The 17356-nt window shown below is 53.8% G+C and overlaps 5 protein-coding genes across 5 annotated transcripts; 2 read left to right on the top strand and 3 right to left on the bottom strand.

Moving 5' to 3' along the window:
* Positions 1-1145: 1145 nt before the first annotated feature.
* PG994_010122 (uncharacterized protein) lies at positions 1146-2823 on the bottom strand (the record flags this gene model as incomplete). Its single annotated transcript, XM_066861531.1, has 3 exons — positions 1146-1289; positions 1342-2553; positions 2611-2823. The coding sequence occupies 3 exons, from the start codon at positions 2821-2823 to the stop codon at positions 1146-1148; spliced, it is 1569 nt and encodes a 522-aa protein (XP_066710641.1).
* Positions 2824-6565: 3742 nt separating this feature from the next.
* PG994_010123 (HEAT repeat protein) lies at positions 6566-10303 on the bottom strand (the record flags this gene model as incomplete). Its single annotated transcript, XM_066861532.1, has 4 exons — positions 6566-7478; positions 7548-9955; positions 10010-10028; positions 10089-10303. 4 exons carry the CDS (start codon positions 10301-10303, stop codon positions 6566-6568), a joined length of 3555 nt encoding a protein of 1184 aa, XP_066710642.1.
* Positions 10304-10437: 134 nt separating this feature from the next.
* Positions 10438-11515, top strand: PG994_010124 (uncharacterized protein; the record flags this gene model as incomplete). The annotated part of the gene is made up of 3 exons (XM_066861533.1): positions 10438-10797; positions 10862-11115; positions 11209-11515. 3 exons carry the CDS (start codon positions 10438-10440, stop codon positions 11513-11515), a joined length of 921 nt encoding a protein of 306 aa, XP_066710643.1.
* A 195-nt stretch (positions 11516-11710) lies between these two features.
* PG994_010125 (uncharacterized protein) lies at positions 11711-13012 on the bottom strand (the record flags this gene model as incomplete). The annotated part of the gene is made up of 2 exons (XM_066861534.1): positions 11711-12402; positions 12472-13012. The coding sequence occupies 2 exons, from the start codon at positions 13010-13012 to the stop codon at positions 11711-11713; spliced, it is 1233 nt and encodes a 410-aa protein (XP_066710644.1).
* A 1820-nt stretch (positions 13013-14832) lies between these two features.
* On the top strand, positions 14833-17114 carry PG994_010126 (uncharacterized protein; the record flags this gene model as incomplete). Its single annotated transcript, XM_066861535.1, is given in 3 exon segments — positions 14833-14877; positions 15002-16390; positions 16410-17114. The coding sequence occupies 3 exon segments, from the start codon at positions 14833-14835 to the stop codon at positions 17112-17114; spliced, it is 2139 nt and encodes a 712-aa protein (XP_066710645.1).
* Between the last annotated feature and the right edge of the window lie 242 nt (positions 17115-17356).

Genomic DNA, 17356 nt, shown 5'->3' on the forward strand with positions numbered 1-17356 from the left:
TTTAATGCTGCCTACGTACCAGGCAATTAAGATGCTAGTACCTTGTCCGCCTGAATCTCTGAGGTTCATTCATTATCCGAGGGGGTCCAGCTGTCCAGCGGGGGGCACTTGGGGGTGTCAGCAGCTGGCCGCCACTGATAAGATAAGTATCAGTGCTTAAACTAACATTAAATCACTCCTGACCGACTTCTCCTGACTCCTGAGAGGGTCCCGGGAGGGGCAGAGGGGGGTCGAGTTCTGGTCAAGGGGGGTCTATAGAGAGGCACGAACAATCAAATGGACGGGACAACATGGCTTCTGCTGCTGATTTTCTGCTGACTTTGCCGTCCAAAACCCATGGTTTGCGATGGCGGAGCAACAGGGAGATCTTCCATCTCAACGTTCCCAATGGAGAGGGAAGGTAGAGACTGAAATGACGTCAAACGGTTCAATCAAGCAACATTGAAATTACACCCGATGAACGGTTACCTCAGCCTTCTGCCAATCGATATGTCAGGGTCTTTTATTCCACTTTCCTTCGACATTGCAAGGTACAATTTTCGTCACGTGATAACCCTGTGAAAGATCAGTGGTCCAAAGCAAAAAGCCACTTGTTTTCAGAGGCTACGAAAGAGTGTGCTTTTGATGCACCTCGTTCTTCTCGCTGCAGCCCCGAAGAAGATGCCGCCCCCCATTTTGGCAGCCAAGCCACCAATAAGACTGTTTTTCTTCGGGATTGTGTCTCCAAGGAACAGTACGAAAGCCGGGGCAGCGGACTCTTCTTCGAGCCCCTTGGATGCTTCATGTTGCTCTACCCAACGAGTGCACGAAGGCCTACTCGCAATGCCAGTGGCAGACCGACTACTCGGTTGACACTAATGTGTAAATACTGCCGGTTGTGAGGCCCGCTGTGGTAAACATCCCTAAGGCTCTTGTCGAAAGAAACACGTATGGGAATGCATGAATTAGAAGTTTGAAATATGAATATTGTTTGTAAAAATGGTATCAAAATATATAGTCTATGCGACCTGCTGAACATTATACAGTATCCCTCTCGAGGAAAACATCATCGTGTGTGAACAATTAGGTTGTTCTGTGCACCCGCACACACTTTCACGTACCGTCTCTCGTAAAACCCCAACTCCGACCAAATAGCAAGCCTTTTACTAGAACAAGGCGTGGAGGATGCGAGAGTACCAGGGTCCCTTCCGCATCTCCTCCTGCTCCTCCATGTCCTCGAGGTTGAGCAGGCGAGCGCCCGACATGAGATCCATGTCCTGGACCTTGACGTACAGCGACCAGTCGCCAGACTTGATCTTCCAGCCGAGTGTAAGGACCAAGACCAGGGGAAGAGCCAGGTACGACTGCATGAAATCGGAGATGTCGGGGGGTAGCAGTGGGGCTCGGGTAGAGTGCGTTGTAGAAAGTGGCAAGCAGGCAGAGGATGTTCAGAACAATGCCAGCGACGCTGCCCCAGATGCCGAAGGGGGGTCGGTAGGGGATCTGCTTCAGGTTGAAGCCCTGGGACTTCCACGCATACTCGAAGCGAATGTGGGTTGCGCAAATGGATCCCCATACAAAGAAGAATGACAGACCGGTGAGCGAGAGCAGCCAGTTGAAGATCGTCATGCCCTCAGCGGCCAGACCGATGTAGGCAAGGAGACCAAAGGCGAGCTGGAGAGCAACACAGTACAGGGGTCGGCCGGCCTTGTCCACGTAGGAGAAGAACGAGGGAGCCATCTTTCGCGTAGCCATGGCCTGAATAGTACGGGTAGAGCCAAAGGTGCACGAATTGGCGACACTAATGACTGATACAGTGATGACTGCGTTGAAGATAGATGGCAGGACTTTGATGCCGGCATCCTGGATGGCCAGGACGAAGGGCGAAGCCTTGGAGTTGGCACCAGAGGAGTTGAGAAGTCGGTCGTCGTTGAAGGGCATGATCAGGCCGAGGACGAAGAGGTTGACGACGTAAAAGAGGAAGATACGGAAGAAGACTTGCTTGGCGGCGCGAGGGATAGCCTTGCGGGGGTTCTCGGACTCGGCAGCGGCCAGACCGACTAGCTCCGTACCACCGAAAGCAAAAGCGGCCACAACAAACACGGCACAGAAACCGTTGAAGCCATTGTGAAAGGCACCGGGATCGTGCCAGTATTTGGCGCCGATATATCCCTGGTCGCCGACACCACCGCAGTTGATGACAATTCCAAGAATGATGAAACCAACGCAGGCGCAAATCTTGACCATGGAGAGAACGAACTCGACCTCGCCATATCCCTTGATGCCGAAGACCTGGATGACCATGAGAGCGACCAAGAAGACTGTGACCCAGACACCCATGCTGATAGATTCGTTCCAGAATTTGATGGTGATACTCGCTGCGATGAGTTCGAAGGGCAGGACGGTAAGCCAAGCGATAGCGTAATCCCAGCCCATAGCGAAGCCCCAGGCAGGGTCAAGGAAGCGGACGACATAGGTATAGAAGGCACCGTTGACAGGGTAGAGAACAGACAGTTCGGCCAAAGCTTGCATGGTGAACAACAGCATGACACCGACGATCATATAACCGATAATCTGGCAATTTTGTGGTCAGTTGAAGTCAAAGAGAGTCTAAGGAGCGGCACAACATACCAAGGCAGCGGGACCACCCTTGCTCAGAGCACTACCGGAACCAATGAAGAGACCAGCACCGATAGCACCACCAATGGCGATCATCTGCATGTGGCGACCCTTGAGATCCTTCTTCAGAGCGTCCGACTTGGCAATGCCGACCTCCTCATCGTGGACCTCCTGAGCCGAGTGGCGGCCGGAGGCCTTCGTTTCATTCTTGTCGTAGTCGGACATTGTGACTGTCTCTCAACCTGATTGTTGCTGTGGAAGGGTGAAGGTTGATGAGGATGATGAAGTGAAGTGAACCAAGGGGGGAAATGCTGTTGGCTATATACTGCTGGCAACTGCATGTGCAGCTACAAACTCCATACCTACTTACTGCTTACTTGGTAGCATATGGGGTAAGTACGGTAACAGATGGCCTGGACCAGAATAGACGTTGTACCACAGACTGAGGGGCACTTAGACACACAATCCAACGTGGCGATACGACGCTGATTGGACAGTTAGCATGCGTATAATCTCATGGACTAGTCAGGCATATTGCCGGATACTTGGGTCTATCCAGGCTGGACAGAATAGTCCCGAGCTAGGGACTGGGGTAGTCTCAGATAACAACCCCTGTCTACTGAAGCTGGCAGTCGAGACCGCAAGCGAGGGACTGGGGCGGTGGATTCGAAAGCCAGTCGCCGCGCGCACGTAGTATAGACCTGACGACAGAGAGAGATAGGTAGCACTCCGGCCAATTACACACGAGCCTTGCTCTGTTGTTCGTGTAAGGCCATTCGCAATCTTGTATTGTGACTGGTAAGAAGAAGAATGTACGTTTTGAAGTCTGAAGAAGCATGCAGTCAGTCAGTCCCAAGCCAGGCCGTCGTTGGGGGTGTCGAGCTTGCTTATTACTGAAAGCCAATGTTTGACAAGCTTCTGCCAATGGGTTCGCCCGAGGTTCCGCATCAGGCAATCGTACCGCCAGCTTGGTCGACTGGAAGGAACACAGTGCAGATGGGGAGATTTACCCAGCACGTCTGATTGGGGGGTGCCTTCTCTATCCTCCGGGTCCGGAGACCTCAACAGTCCCCTGTACCCGCTCTGGAGAGGCGTTGGCTTCGGCCAAATTCTTCCCCATACTAACCGGATCCCTCCTAGTTTACGGATAAGCTTCATTGGCACTAAGGGAAGACAGTTACATACCCTCTCGACGTTGCGCCTCTCCTCTCGGGAGAATCAGTTAGGCTTTGATAGTCTCGTCGGAACTTTGCATTGGAGATGGGCCTTTTGGACGATCTTTTCCAGTACCGTAAGTGTCAAGCTCGTAGGGTAATGTGCGGGACTACGCAGGTACCCATCACGAGGTAGCAGTGAAGTCAGTCCGGAGCAAAGCGCCAGGGTGTTAGATCTGTCTGTCGTCTTTGGGGGTGGGTAACCTAGGTGGGTAGGTGGGATACGTGCAAGATCCAGCCATCTAGCCCCAGACTGTCGGTAGAGGGGGACCGTGTTCTAGACCTCTCAGCTATTTGCTAGAATAGTCGACACGCGACAAGGCGACTGGCGACTGCCCTAAATCGACAATCTGCAACGTGCTTTCCAGCCTTTCCTCGTTCAGGCCACTGCATCCGAACTTCGCTTACTTAGAGGCTTCCCAATTTCCAAAACAGCGTGGTCGTTACAGGTGCGCCATCAGTTAGTGCAAGCCTCAACTTCGGAATCCGGATATCGCAACCACTTTCCAACATCAGGTAGCATATGCTAACCTTAGGTCAATCTACGTCTGACTATGAAAGCACGCGAAACGCCACCATCCAGGACAGATGAGACGTTATCTTGAGGGATCTGACCATAATGACATAGTTCGATTTGGCACGCACGCGCCACCACTTTATCTGCCCGGGGCACTGTTCCTTATTGACGTCCTACACCTTTGCCGCGCGGAGCTTTTGTTTGGTTGGCATAGCTCCTACGTATTATCTACTGCCCTCTTCGATCTGATTTCCAGAACCCTTCCTTGGTCTTCTGGCAGGTTGACTGGCGCCCAGTAACCTGACTCCCAAGAGCTGCCAACTACCATCGTCATCACGTCAGTACCGATGTCGCAAGACTGCCATATGTACAAAGCCGCGTGCGCATAAAGCTGAATCCCTAGCGGCACGAATCGAGACGGTTCAATTCACCTGCAGATGGCTACCCCAGCTTTGGGCTCGCAGGAACAAGCTTCCGGTCCTCAGCCTGCCAATACTCTGGAGACAAGCCTGGCTCGTGACCGGCCTACATGGGCGGCCGTCGACCAACGTCACCGCTACGTGACGGAATCACTCGTCGTACCTGGTTTTCATTACATGAGAATATATTCCCCAGGTTCACGGACCCGACTTGTGAGAGGGCTATTACATAAAATTATATTCCCTAGAATTTTGGACTGGACTTTCCAGATGGATCCAGATCCCTCAACTACGGTGCTACTGTCGCGCGGCGTATGGAGCGGGCTGACAGCCCAATCAATGGAAGGCTGAGTCATAACCCTAGAAAGGAAGCTTGTTTTTGACGCGCAAGAATAACGCCGAGTCATTGCCCCAGCAGGCCAGTCTGGAGGACCCGTCCTACTTGACCCATCGAGGTCTGCTCTGGGTGCGCTCAAATCGCCGCACCGAAAGGTCGTACGGTTTCTTATCTTCAATTCGGCGCGACCGAAACGGCATTGGATGAATTTCGACAAATCGAATAGCTTGAAAGAAGCACACTGAACGCCTTCTGCCGCGCAAGGTTGATCTTTGCAACTGGATCAATCATCATTGCGACTTGCTAACGAAGCTTTAGGTTTAGGATACAGTTTTGCGCTGTTCCTCGTCACGTTGTGATCGTTCCAACAGTCTCCGCTATACCCCAGGCCCATGGTATTGGGACCGCAAGTGGTTCAGGGCCAAGTCCCACGAGCCAGGGACTGTCCGCTATACCTCCTGCTTTCCTGCAAACCCCTTGGGCTCACTCCATTACGTTCGTTCATTCGATGTATACGTTACGTTATCTGCGGCTAGCCATAGGAGAAGGGATAAACCCAGCCGGCTGCTTGGGGAGAAGCCGCCCGCGCATCGTCAGCGCCAAATCAACCTATCTAGACCATTTCCCCAGACTCAAGTGCTGCTCGCCACCCAAGGCACTTGAGAAGGCACATGGGAGCTGTCGCGTCCAGGAGACTTGCGGTTCGAGAACAGCTGAACTGCTGCACTATTCATTCAGCTATGAACGCTTGCCCCTTCTGGGTGATAGCTGCTGATAAGGGGCCAGAAACAGCTTACAATATACCGACGGATTTCACAATGCTCGCTCTTTGCCCTTTATGTTAGTCATTGTGTAGTAAGTTACTATGCATGCTGATACCTGTTATCCTACCTACCTACCTCGCAGCTGCGTTCATATAACGTAATTTCAATTCATCGAACTTGTGTTCCTTCACATGATGCTCTACGGATGCTCCTCATTTTATTTATGATATTGTATTGGCCGCAGCTAGGTTCCTGCAAGGCTGCAACTACGTGTACTACGAATCATCATTTGACTGGCAGCATGGTATGATATTTGGTAGCGGTAAGGATGGAATAATGCGACATGAAATGAACGATGCATCCGGAAACCTTTGGTGGAGTTGCTTAAGATGAACATCATATCATGTTAGTATACACGGTGGAAGCGGGAGTTTTTACTGACGCGTACCCACCTCCACACAAGACAGCCAGTATGGTGTTGTTGATCTTCTAGTCATTACCTACATGTTTGTATCTCCCAACTCGAAATCTCGGAAGAAGCCTTCATAAGTACGTAAGATGGAGTAGGTATGATTATGGAGATCAACAATGAACAGGCGGTAAGAGAGACGCTACGACGATAGCAAGCATCATCCCCCGATCTCCTCATCCGAATGGGCTTCCAACCCTGTCTGCCCCCCTTGACGTACAAATTGTGAACCCAATAGACTCTGCTTTCAGACTTCCACAAACCGAATCCCATCAACACTGTCCGGGCGTTGGCGAGGAATCTTCAACTGCTGTGCCGCCGCCGCCGACACCGACGCCTTCGTACCAGTACGTCGACTGTATTCGTAAAGAGCCAACCACACGGCATCCGCATTGACCGCTTCGAGCGCCTCGCGCGCCTCGGCGACGGACGTGGAAGAAGAAGCAGAGGCCAAACTGTCAAGAAGCAGGTCGAGGATCTGCTCGAAGATGGTGTCCTCGATGCGCACGAACGAGATGAGCGCCACGAGCATGTCCTGCACGGCGCTCCAGATCTGCGCGACCTGCGTGAACCCGCTGATTCCTGCCGACGAGGATGACGTACCCGTTGAGGGAACCATGATGGAAGAGGCGTCGTGGTTACCACCGGGATCTTTGACGCCGGCTGACTCGCGCAGGTTGAAAAGTGAAGACGGCGAAGATGAAGAGTTGTTGTTACCCAGCTCTCCGGTCATCGTCGTCCGAATGGGAACTTTGATTGTCGCAGCAGCAGCCCCAAATGAAGAAGAGGACGACGATCCGTTGTTGTTGTATCCCCCACCACCACCGCCGCCAGTCTTGCCGCGATGACTCTGACTCTGACTCTGACTCTGGTACTTGGCCTTGGTCTTCGCGCACCATTTGCCCAACCCGTCCCACCACTCCGTCTTGACGCGCGAGCCGAGGAAGTCGCCGGCGCCGGCGAAGAGGGCCGCGAGCGCGCGGCAGGCCGCGGTGACGACGAACGGCTCGTCGTCGTAGAGGCGCGCCAGCAGCACGGGCCAGACGACGTGGACGAGGGGCAGGAACGCGTCCTCGTCCGGCGACAGGGCGGGGCAGACGGTGGCGAGGAGGTCCAGCAGCGACTTGCGCAGGGGAGGGGGTCGGGGAGGTGAGGTAGTGCTGGGTCAGGTCCGTGATGCGGATGAGGGGCGTGTAGGTCGGGGTCTTGGGCAGGGGTTTCTTCTCGACTTCCTGGCTCGGCTGGTCGTCCGGTTCTTCTTCTTCTCCTCCTCCTTGGTCTCGTCTGCCTCCGCGTCTTTCCAGGGTTTCTTGGGATGGTGTATCTCGAGCTGCTCTGAGTCGTCGCCGGCGTCACGTCTCCTCTTGCGTGCTTGACGCCGGTCTAGGAACTCCTCGACTTCCCGAAGCGCTACTGGCTCCGGCCGTTTCTTGCGGTGGTCTAACTTTGGCCGTGACGCGTCCTCTAATAGTAGTATATTCGACTTGGAGCCTTGGACGACAATCTCGGCAAGCACGTTGAATAGATTCTCCACGAATAATGGATAGCCGTGGTAATTATCAAGAGCAGCGAAAATGGAGTCGACAACGTCACCCAGGAAGGGTACCAGCTTGGGCCCGGTAAGGTTGATCATCATGTTCAGGACCTGTGTGGAGGCTGGCGAGATGTCGAACGTGTTCAACCGCAGCGAAATTGAGTTCAGCATATAATCCACATTGTCTATGACCAGATCCGCAACGTTGGGGTAGCCACAGGCGGTGGCTATGCTGTTCAGGGCAATGACTGCATGCTCCCTCAACTGCGGTACGGCGGAACCCATGAATGTCGCGATGGGGTACAGAACGTCTATCAGCTCGGGCCTGAAGTCCTTTCCCATTCGCAATGCCGCAAAAGTCGTAGTCTCCAAGGCCAGTGCTTGCACTCTCCAATCTGTCTCGTCCTCCTCATCTGTGTCACCTAGGATGGACACTGAGAATGAATACAGTTCTTGAAGCAGTTGCTCGTGGTCATCCCCAGAGCTGCCCATGGAGCTGAAATCCAAGAATTCGTCAATGTCGGAGTTCTGAGCAAGGCCTGATCTTACAAGCTCCAGGGACAGCCAGTAGGACGCCACTTGACTGTTGCCAGTTGACTCGCGTACATAGTTTATCATCTCTCGGGCAAGCTGCGAATGGCTTACGAATGAACCACTTGCAAAGACCAGGTTCATCAAGGCCTCTCTTGTGGCCTTTTGTGTAGTTTGAGTTAAGAGCGTTGGGCGGAATGTAAGCCCGGACTCTGACCTAGCGAGGTCACTTGTAGTGTGTATAAGATCGTTAGAGGGCACTTCTGTGAGCTGGCTGGTAGACTTTTTCAAGGCAAGGAGTTCAATGACACTATCTCGTAACGAGGAAGCCAGCGTGATACTGAGTGTAGATGAATCGATCCGGAGATCGTTCATGAGGCGCTGTCCTTTCAGCAGGTTCTGGATCGCTTGCCGCTTCACATCTTCGTCGCTGGCCTGCATGAGACGAGGAAGACTTGTGACCCAATTGTATACAATAGTCTTGACGGTGTCCGTAAGCTCGGGATAGATGCCAACGAGGTCAGCCAAGGTTGTATTCAGTCCAGTGCTGATAAGTGATTTGTTTTCCTCGTCGGAGGAGAGCACCATTGTGGACTCCACGAGAATATATGTGCAGTTTGTCAACGACTCATGACACTCGTCCAAGAGTGCAACGCAGAACCGCTCTAGGGCTTCCTGAACGTCGGGGAACTTATGATTCCTCAGCTTCAGCACATTAGACAGTGCAAGTTTGATTTGGTCGGCAGTAGCTCTTAACCATGCTGGTGTGAGCACTTTTCCTTCGGATGCGACAGCATCATCCTCTTCAGATGGCTTCTTGAGCAGGCTTCTGATTTTCACATCTCCCAGGACGCCGATAAGTACCGACTTCAAGGCCGCGATACCTTTGACCAGTACCTTCCTCGATGTCTTGAGCGCCGTGGGTGGTGTCAACAGCCGGGTCAAAGACGAGACCGTTCCCGGCAAGACTGTCGCGAGTGCTGCCGCATCCCGAAGCGACGCAAACACGGCTTCGACGCAGAGCAGTGCCTCGAGTTGGATATCGGCTGTGTTTCCATCGGTGCTCATGCCCAGAATGACGGTAATGGTGTGGCCCAACGACGGCAAGGCGTCGGTCTCCGTGAGCGATGCAGCACCAAGAGCTGTTGCGCCCGTGGCTTTGATCGTCTCCTTCAGGGCACCTAAAGTCTCCAGTTTGGTCTCTTCCGGGATGTCCTGTTTTCGCTCCTTTCCTGGGACACCACCGACGATGAAAGTGAAGAGAATGATGAGTTGTCGTGACAGCTCGGTAGAAATTTTACTTTTCCATCCATACTGAACGAGTATCCTCAGACATTTGATGGTGGTTTCTGTGAGGCGAACAGGATAGTCCTGTTGGTGCCGCAGAATGTTGGAGAGCGGGAAGAAAACATATTCTGCGATTTTCTCGTCCAGAACGGTCGGGTCCTTGGCGACCTGCTGGTCCAGAACCGATGATAAATCCTGGGTAACATCCAAGAGTTCCTTAGCACTCCCTCTCTTATCCGCCGAGCGCACGGCGAGGTTGTTGATTTTGATGCATCGTGGTTTGAGCTGCCAAGGGTTTAGCGGATGGCATCTTCAGTTTGCAGCAGCCAGGACACGTACCTCTTGGAAGAACTCCGTCCTGCTATTTGATGCGTCGGCAGCCATTGAATGAAAAGGGCATTTTGTACCACTCTCTTACTCAATAAATGGAGGCCTTGAACGGAGAATTGCGTTGCGCCTGGAGTTAAACGAGTCAACGAAATACTTAGTAGATTGGTCGGCGATAGATGCAGCGTAAGAAAGCATGCCCTCATCCAATAAGAGAAGGTGCTGGAGCTTCTCCACACGTGGATGCATCAGCAAACTGCTCAGAAGAACGGGACGACCACGACTCGCCCAGCCAACAAATCTCATTCTGACTTATTAAAAGACATTCTTTATTTGATTCCATGTTTTTGTTTTGATTTCTCTTCGGCTTCTTTCTTGAGCGAAGTGAGGATAACAGTTGGCCATCGTGGTATACGCAGAACCTATTAACTAGAGCTGTCATGGCGTCATCTAAGCCCTTCTCCACGATCGTGCATCCCTATCCGACTAAGGGGTCTCCTAACAGAAATGCCTGTGCTTACGAGACCGGCCTCCCATCCGCTCGCAACGCATTTGTCTTCGTCGGGGGACTGGGCGATGGCCCACATACGGTGCCCTACGCCCGGGCAATCGCCAGGGAGCTCGAGAAACACGGCGAGCTGAGCTACTCGGTCTTCGAGTTCAAGACGAGGAGCTCCTTTTCCGGGTGGAAGTTCTCGTGCTTGGCGAACGATGTGGCCGACATATCGGAGCTGGTCCGGTATTTGCGCGGACTTGGGAGAGAGAAGATCGTTCTCATGGGCCACTCCAGCGGGTGCCAGGTTCGTGTCTGTCACTGTCCTCGCTGTTGCGGCCAGAGCATTCATGTATTAATGGATGATATAGGGCTTGATGGAATACGCAGCGACTTCAAGCGATCCTGTAGATGACTTTATATTACAGGCCCCAGTGTCGGATCGCGAAGCATCTCTGGTAGGAAAGGGCAGCGAGGGAAAGAGGAAGCTGGACGAAATAGTCAACATCGCAAGGGACATGATCTCGTCCGGCAAGGGGGATCACCCCATGTCGCACGATCATCTGTCTGAGGACTATGATAGACCCATGTCTGCGCGTCGGTTTTACGCTCTCCACGCCAAGGAGTAAGTTTTTATTTATGTGCCCCTGAATCCGTCTCCCACGACGGCATTGCCCCTCTATTGTCACCAGCCTGAAGCTTATCTTGTCAAATCTAGCGGCGAGGACAATTATTTCGGCTCTGATCTCCCCAGTGAGGTCGCCAGGGGGTTCTGGGGGAAATTCGATAAGCCACTGCTGATCCTGCATTCCGGCATAGATCGGTACATTGACCCTTCAGTCGATAAGAATGCCCAAATAGAGGGTTGGAAAGCTCTTTGCAGGCCAGGAATCGCCAGTCGCTTGTCAGGAGTCATCCCGGGAGCAGGCCACAGTGTTCGCCAGCCCGCGGGCGAGGAGTGGTTAGTGAACACTGTAGTTAAGTTCCTCAAATCAACGGCAGCGTTTCCAAGTAGTAGTCTGTAGGAGCTAACTGAGAAACTTGGCTTGGCCGCTGTGGCACCAGATCTCTACGGGAGTGCGATGTAAATGTGGATCTAATTGGTAATAGGAGAGTAATGTTTGAATACAAACTCCCGAGAGGTCCCCGCGCCCGTTGAACGTGAAATGTGAGAACTACCAGACATGGCAGATGCAACTTTCATAAAGTCGCCCCGAAGTTCATGTACTGTTATACCCATTGAGCCCCTGAACCACCCCGAAGGCGCCACCCCCTTTCCCAAACATATCCCTGACATCCGTCACGATCTCATTCGGCCTCTCGTACGCCGCGAAGTGGCCTCCGCTCTCATGCTTCCTCTCAAAGACCACCTCGCCCTGCGTCCGCACCCACGTGCTCGGCAGCACCACGAGGTCCTGCGGGAAGTGGCTGAAGCCGAGCTTGACGCCGGGGGTGTACGCGCGCATCTTCTCGTGAGTCATCCCCTCGGCATCGTGCTGCGTCTCGTAGTAGATGCGCACGCTGGCGGCGGGGCCCGCGGCGCTGAACCAGTAGAGGCTTACCCAGGTGCACACCTCGTCGTCGGTCCAGGGGTACGCGTCGGTCCAGTCGTGCAGCTTCTCGTAGATCCACGCGAGCAGCGCGACGGGGCTGTCCGCGAGCGCGTACCCCAGCGTCTGCGGCTTCGTCGACTGCTCCAGGTTGTAGCCGCGGCCCTCTTGGGTGAACCAGGCGCTGCGCGCGGCGCCCGCGCGCTCCCGCTTCGTGTAGGGCGTCACGGCGTGCTCGAGCGCGAGGCGCGGGTGCGCCAGCCAGCTCGGCGGGTCTGCGTTGTCCATGTTGAGATGCGTGGCTTTGCAGTGCTGCGGGTAGAGGTGGGCCAGGGCTCGGCTGATGTGTCGTCCCCAGTCGCCTGGTGGATGTGTGGGCGTGAGTAAGTAAGCAAGTCTTCTCACGTGTAAGATGGCCCCGACTAACTAACCTCCTTGTGTGACGTATTCGTTATAGCCGAGTTTCAACATCAGCTTGTTCATCGTCTCGGCATACTGCTCCATGGCGAACCCGCGCTTCTTGGTGCCCTCGGAGAAGCCAAAGTTCGGCAGCGACGGCGCCACGACGTGGAACGCTGGTGTCTCGACGCCGTCGCCGGCGCCCAGGGGCCCCAGGATCTTGCTCACTTCGAGGAAGTGGCCCGGCCAGCCGTGGATGAAGAGGAGCGGGATGGCCGTCTTCACCGGGCTGGGCCGGTGGACGAAGTGGATCGCGAGCGGCTCGAACCCGTCGTCGCACTGGACGGGCGTGGTGAACTGCGGGAGCATGGAGTTCAACATCTGCTCGACCGCCGACCAGTCGTACGTCTGCTCCCAGTGTTGCGTCAGCCGTTTCACGTCGGTCAGCGGCGCGCCCAGGTCCCAGCCGGCCTCGTCCAGCTCGTCGGGGAACTTGGCGAGGGAGAGGCGCTGCTTCAGGTCGTCGAGGCGGGCGCCCGGCACCGCGATTTGGTAAGGTTTGATATCCGACATCTTTCACTTTCGAATCACTGCAAAGAAATGTGGTGAGAATTGACAACTGCTTCGCAATTGAACATTCAATATTATTTCAAATGTACGATACACAAATTCATTGATGTCCGTATTCCCCAAGAGAACATACGACACGCCGCACATATATAAAGTATGCTCCTCGAATGGCGATCTCATAAGAGCGTAATCTAGCGTGCTTGTATGCAAGGCGTGTCGCCAATGACGTGACACAGGGCGCATTTTACAAAACAGAATACCAATGCCGCCGCGGGATATCTAATCCCGATAGGCAGGAAAGGTTAGGCTAGGAGCGCCCATCGCTTGACAATTGTGCCATCTCTTGGCATCCATCTTCCAGGTTCAGCAATTAGTCATCGGGAAAACGAAGATTTATTATATCAGTGTTGTATTATCACCGTCCAGATATTCAGAACTTTGGTCAATAGGTCTGTTATGATATCATCCTAGTTGCGGGGGTTCAGATCTGGGTGTGATCGAAGATCTCAGGGGTAGGGTAACAGGGTAGGGGAACATCATAATGAATCGCGATTCGCCGAATCATCATTTGTTGTTTCGTGTCTATTCGTAGGAAGTATTATGGTCATAGAGGCCAGTAGAGAACCAAATATTTTGTACGTAGGATGTTTGACATGTCGGGACTGTTCTCTCCTGGCGTACGGGAGTGGTCGTTTGGCCCGTTTGGGCGGTCCTCTTCTATTACTTGCTTTTGAATGTCAAGACTGACTCCCGACTCCTCTATTAAGTGATTATCGTCACTCTCACCAGGTTGAAAAACCATCCAAATGGTTGTGTCCAAACTGATGCTTTGTAATGTAGAGACACCCAATCGCTTCACCAGTCTGATCAATAACATAGGTTCGTAGCAATCGATTGCATATGCCAGCTTGCCAAGACCAGCTGCCGAAATCCCGACTATTCCAGAGTCTATTTATTGCTAAAGTATTGGTTGTGGCCCAAGAACCTGATGGAATGCTCTATTCTAGCCTCTCGAGGGACGGAATCATGTTTTCCTGGAACCGCCGCTGAACTTTATGCCAGCTTTCGGACCATACGAGGATCGTGTGACATGTTAGCAACGTCAGAGAGCTTCTTGGGGTAAACAAAGGGCAGATGTTTTTCTTCTTCCCCTCCTGGACGTGTGGTTATTGAATTGAAACGCTTTCGAATCTCCAAGGCCATCTGGTGGTTTCTGTTTTGTGATGCTCTGTATGATGTCAACCGACAGGCTAGAATATCGGGTGTGTTATTGTTTGGGATCGAACCAGGGCTGGGTTCTTGACCGTTTATTGCGGCTTATTGGTGAAGAGGAGGTGTAGGGGGGAGGGGGGCTTCAGAAGGAATACCGGGGCACAGAAGGGAAATAGGCAGCTTCCGGCAGAGCTCCCCGCCCCGGCAGCAGTGGGAAAAGCACTAAAAAACCAATGGTCGCTAACAGCTCTGGGCCCCGCCCCACAAGCACGAGGTGAAACCTGGTTCGTCGACCCCGACGTGATGTAAACAAAAGGCTGCAACAAGCTAGCTGCTCATCAAATAAACCCCCCAAAGACAATTCAGACCCTGTTGACTCCATCACATCGCACTTTTCCCGCACCATCCTCTCTCCCCCTAATCTAGCAATTATATGTCCCTCTGCCTTATCATATTCAATTGTCGCATCGCATGGGCCATTGACTGGCAACAAGGTCTCGGAGAGGATATCACCAATCGTCATCCCATCAACAACAACAGCAACTACTACTACTACTTCTAGTGTTCACAAGAATACCTACACCACAACAGCACCCACTCGACAATTCACCATGGCACGCACCCGTCGCTCTGCGCGACTCGCGAGCGCCTCCTCGGTAAGTTGTTACATAACTAACCCGCCCTACACGTACAGTTCACTGCTGCTGCTGCTACCAAGCGGCATCATCACGCGCTTTGACGGTTTGGGGGCAAGTCACTGACGCTTGCGCTTTGATCCAGAATCCCGACAGAGCAACCGCGACGCCCCGGTTGGGCTCGGTTGCCGAGGGTGAGGAGGAGACCGTCGAGCTCCCAACCAAGAATCTCGACACGATCAAGCCGTCGCCACCTAAGCCCACCACACCGTCGCACTCAACTCCTGTCAAGCTGCCCATGTCAGAGATGCACCCCAGCAAAGTCCACCAGACCATGGCTCCTCCCTCATCCGGCCTTCGACACGGCTTTGTCGACATCAATCCCGACCAGAAGGCCATTGGCGGTACACAGGCGACACCCTCCAAGACCCCCCTGTCTGGTTTTACCTTCCGTGTCTCCCGCCCCAGTATCGCCGCTGCTGAGCAGGATTCTGGACTTGGCCCTGAAGCCAAGCGCATGATGGAGGAGCTGCGCGAGGAGGCCACAAAAATCAAGGCCGAACTTGCTGCCAAGCGTGAGCAAGAGCGCGAGGAGGAGGAAGCCGATGGTCGCAAGTACGCCAAACCGAAGGGCAAGGCTGGCCGATACAGCGATGCCCACATGGCCGAGTTCAAGAAGATGGACTCCATTGAGAACCACCACTCGACTTTCCGTTACACACCTGGCCGTGCCACTCCGGCTAAGGGTCTCAAGCGAACCCAGTCCAAGGCAAATCTTGATGAGCCCGAGTCCTCGTCGTCGTCACGGAGAGCACCAGTCTCTGCAAAGCGTGTCCTCGAACCGGCAGAAAAGCGCCACGAACCCGAGGAGGCGGTCGAAGCCCCGGCCAAGCGGGTCAGACAACGCAAGGAGGACGACGCCTCTAGCCAGCGACCCATCTCCCGCGATGGGAGCTCTATACCCGCCCCCAGGAGCCTCGGAGGCGAATCGATCCGCAAAGCGATTCCTCACTCTCAGTCGCTCGCTAACCTGCTGACGCCTACTAAGGCTTCAGCCGCCCGCACTACTGTGCCAAAGACACCCACCGCCACTATGATCAAGTCGCCCAGCAAACCCGACATCCGATCTTTAGCCAGATCCCCTAGCAAACCGGAGCTTTCATCAGCTTTGGCTCGATCTCCTAGTAAGGACAGCTTGGTACGATCCAACAGCAACAAGGCTCTGGGAGGCCTTACCAAGTCGGTCACACTTAGCAGTCTCCCTGCCCCGCAAGCCATTCCCAAACTGGTCCAGACCCCGGGTCGATTTGATAGAGTCAAGTCGATCCTCAAGAGACAGTTTAGTTCGTCGAAGCCTAAGAGCAGTCTTCCTCAGCTTGCCGCCACTGCACCCAAGACCCCTGGCCGTACCGAAAAGGCCTTACCAGCGGTCCCCATGACCACACCAGCTCGCCAATATGATAGACATGTTGAGTTCACCCCGGACACGAAGCAAGCTGCTATGACTCAGAACTCGCCTTCGCCCATCAAGTCCGTTTCTTCCCCTACCCAAGTCGGTATCGAAGCCGCCTGCGGTCCAGTTCCCATCTTTGAATGCCGTCATGAGCGCCAAGAAGTCTGGCAGCGCTGCCGTGTCGTATCCTGACCTGTCGGCCTATAAGGAAGAGGAGGACTCCGAGGATGAGGAGGAAGCAGGCCTGCGCGAAGCACTCCCAGAGTCTCAACCTGGAACATTCACATTCCGAAGCGACCACACCATTAGATTTGGTAGTACCTCGCCCAATGGTTTCGGAGGTTCGCCTGGTCAGTCTACTTTGCGCCAAGTGCGTACTTCTTTTGCACCTAGTGCAAGCATGCCAGGCGGATTCCCTGATGACAAGGAGTCTTCTCCCCTTAAGGCGAACAAGGAGAACGCGGACCCTGAGCTCATAGCGGGTATTCCTCACGGCATGTCCAACAAGAAGCGATCGCGGGCGATGTGGGAGGACGAAGAGATCAAGACGGGGGTTCCGCATGGCATCTCGAATAAGAAACGACACCGCGCGAGTTCGGATGCTGAGGAGGAAGAGGATGAAGGCGTGCAGCGTGGCGCCAAGAAGCTGCGCAAAAACCCTCCCTCCGCGGTGGCCCCCAGATTTGCTTGCTCCTCGCCCATCAAGAAGCCCTCTGGGTTCCTTGGCACGCCCAGTCCTCAGAAAAAGTCGGGCATCAGCTTGAGCCGACTGAACATGCTGGCTCAGCCTAAGGTTCGGAAATAGGCTTGTTCATTCGTTTGTTCGTTTGGTATTTTGCTCAAGACTACATGATGACTGTTACGACTTTGGTGTCACGGATATCGGCTGCAACTAGATTGGCCCCCAGCATTGGTTTGCGGCAAAAACGAAGAATATTTGCATCCACGGCTTCCACGACACGACTACTTCCTACTCAAGACATGGCAGCTTCTCCTTCCTTTCCTTGGCTGTCATGGCATCTTGTCCACTACTTTGGCATGGCTCCT

The sequence above is a fragment of the Apiospora phragmitis genome (genome assembly GCF_038363925.1).
Source record: "Apiospora phragmitis strain CBS 135458 chromosome Unknown utg000010l:1.0-9815664.0:1.0-9183399.0, whole genome shotgun sequence".
NCBI lineage: Eukaryota > Fungi > Ascomycota > Sordariomycetes > Amphisphaeriales > Apiosporaceae > Apiospora > Apiospora phragmitis.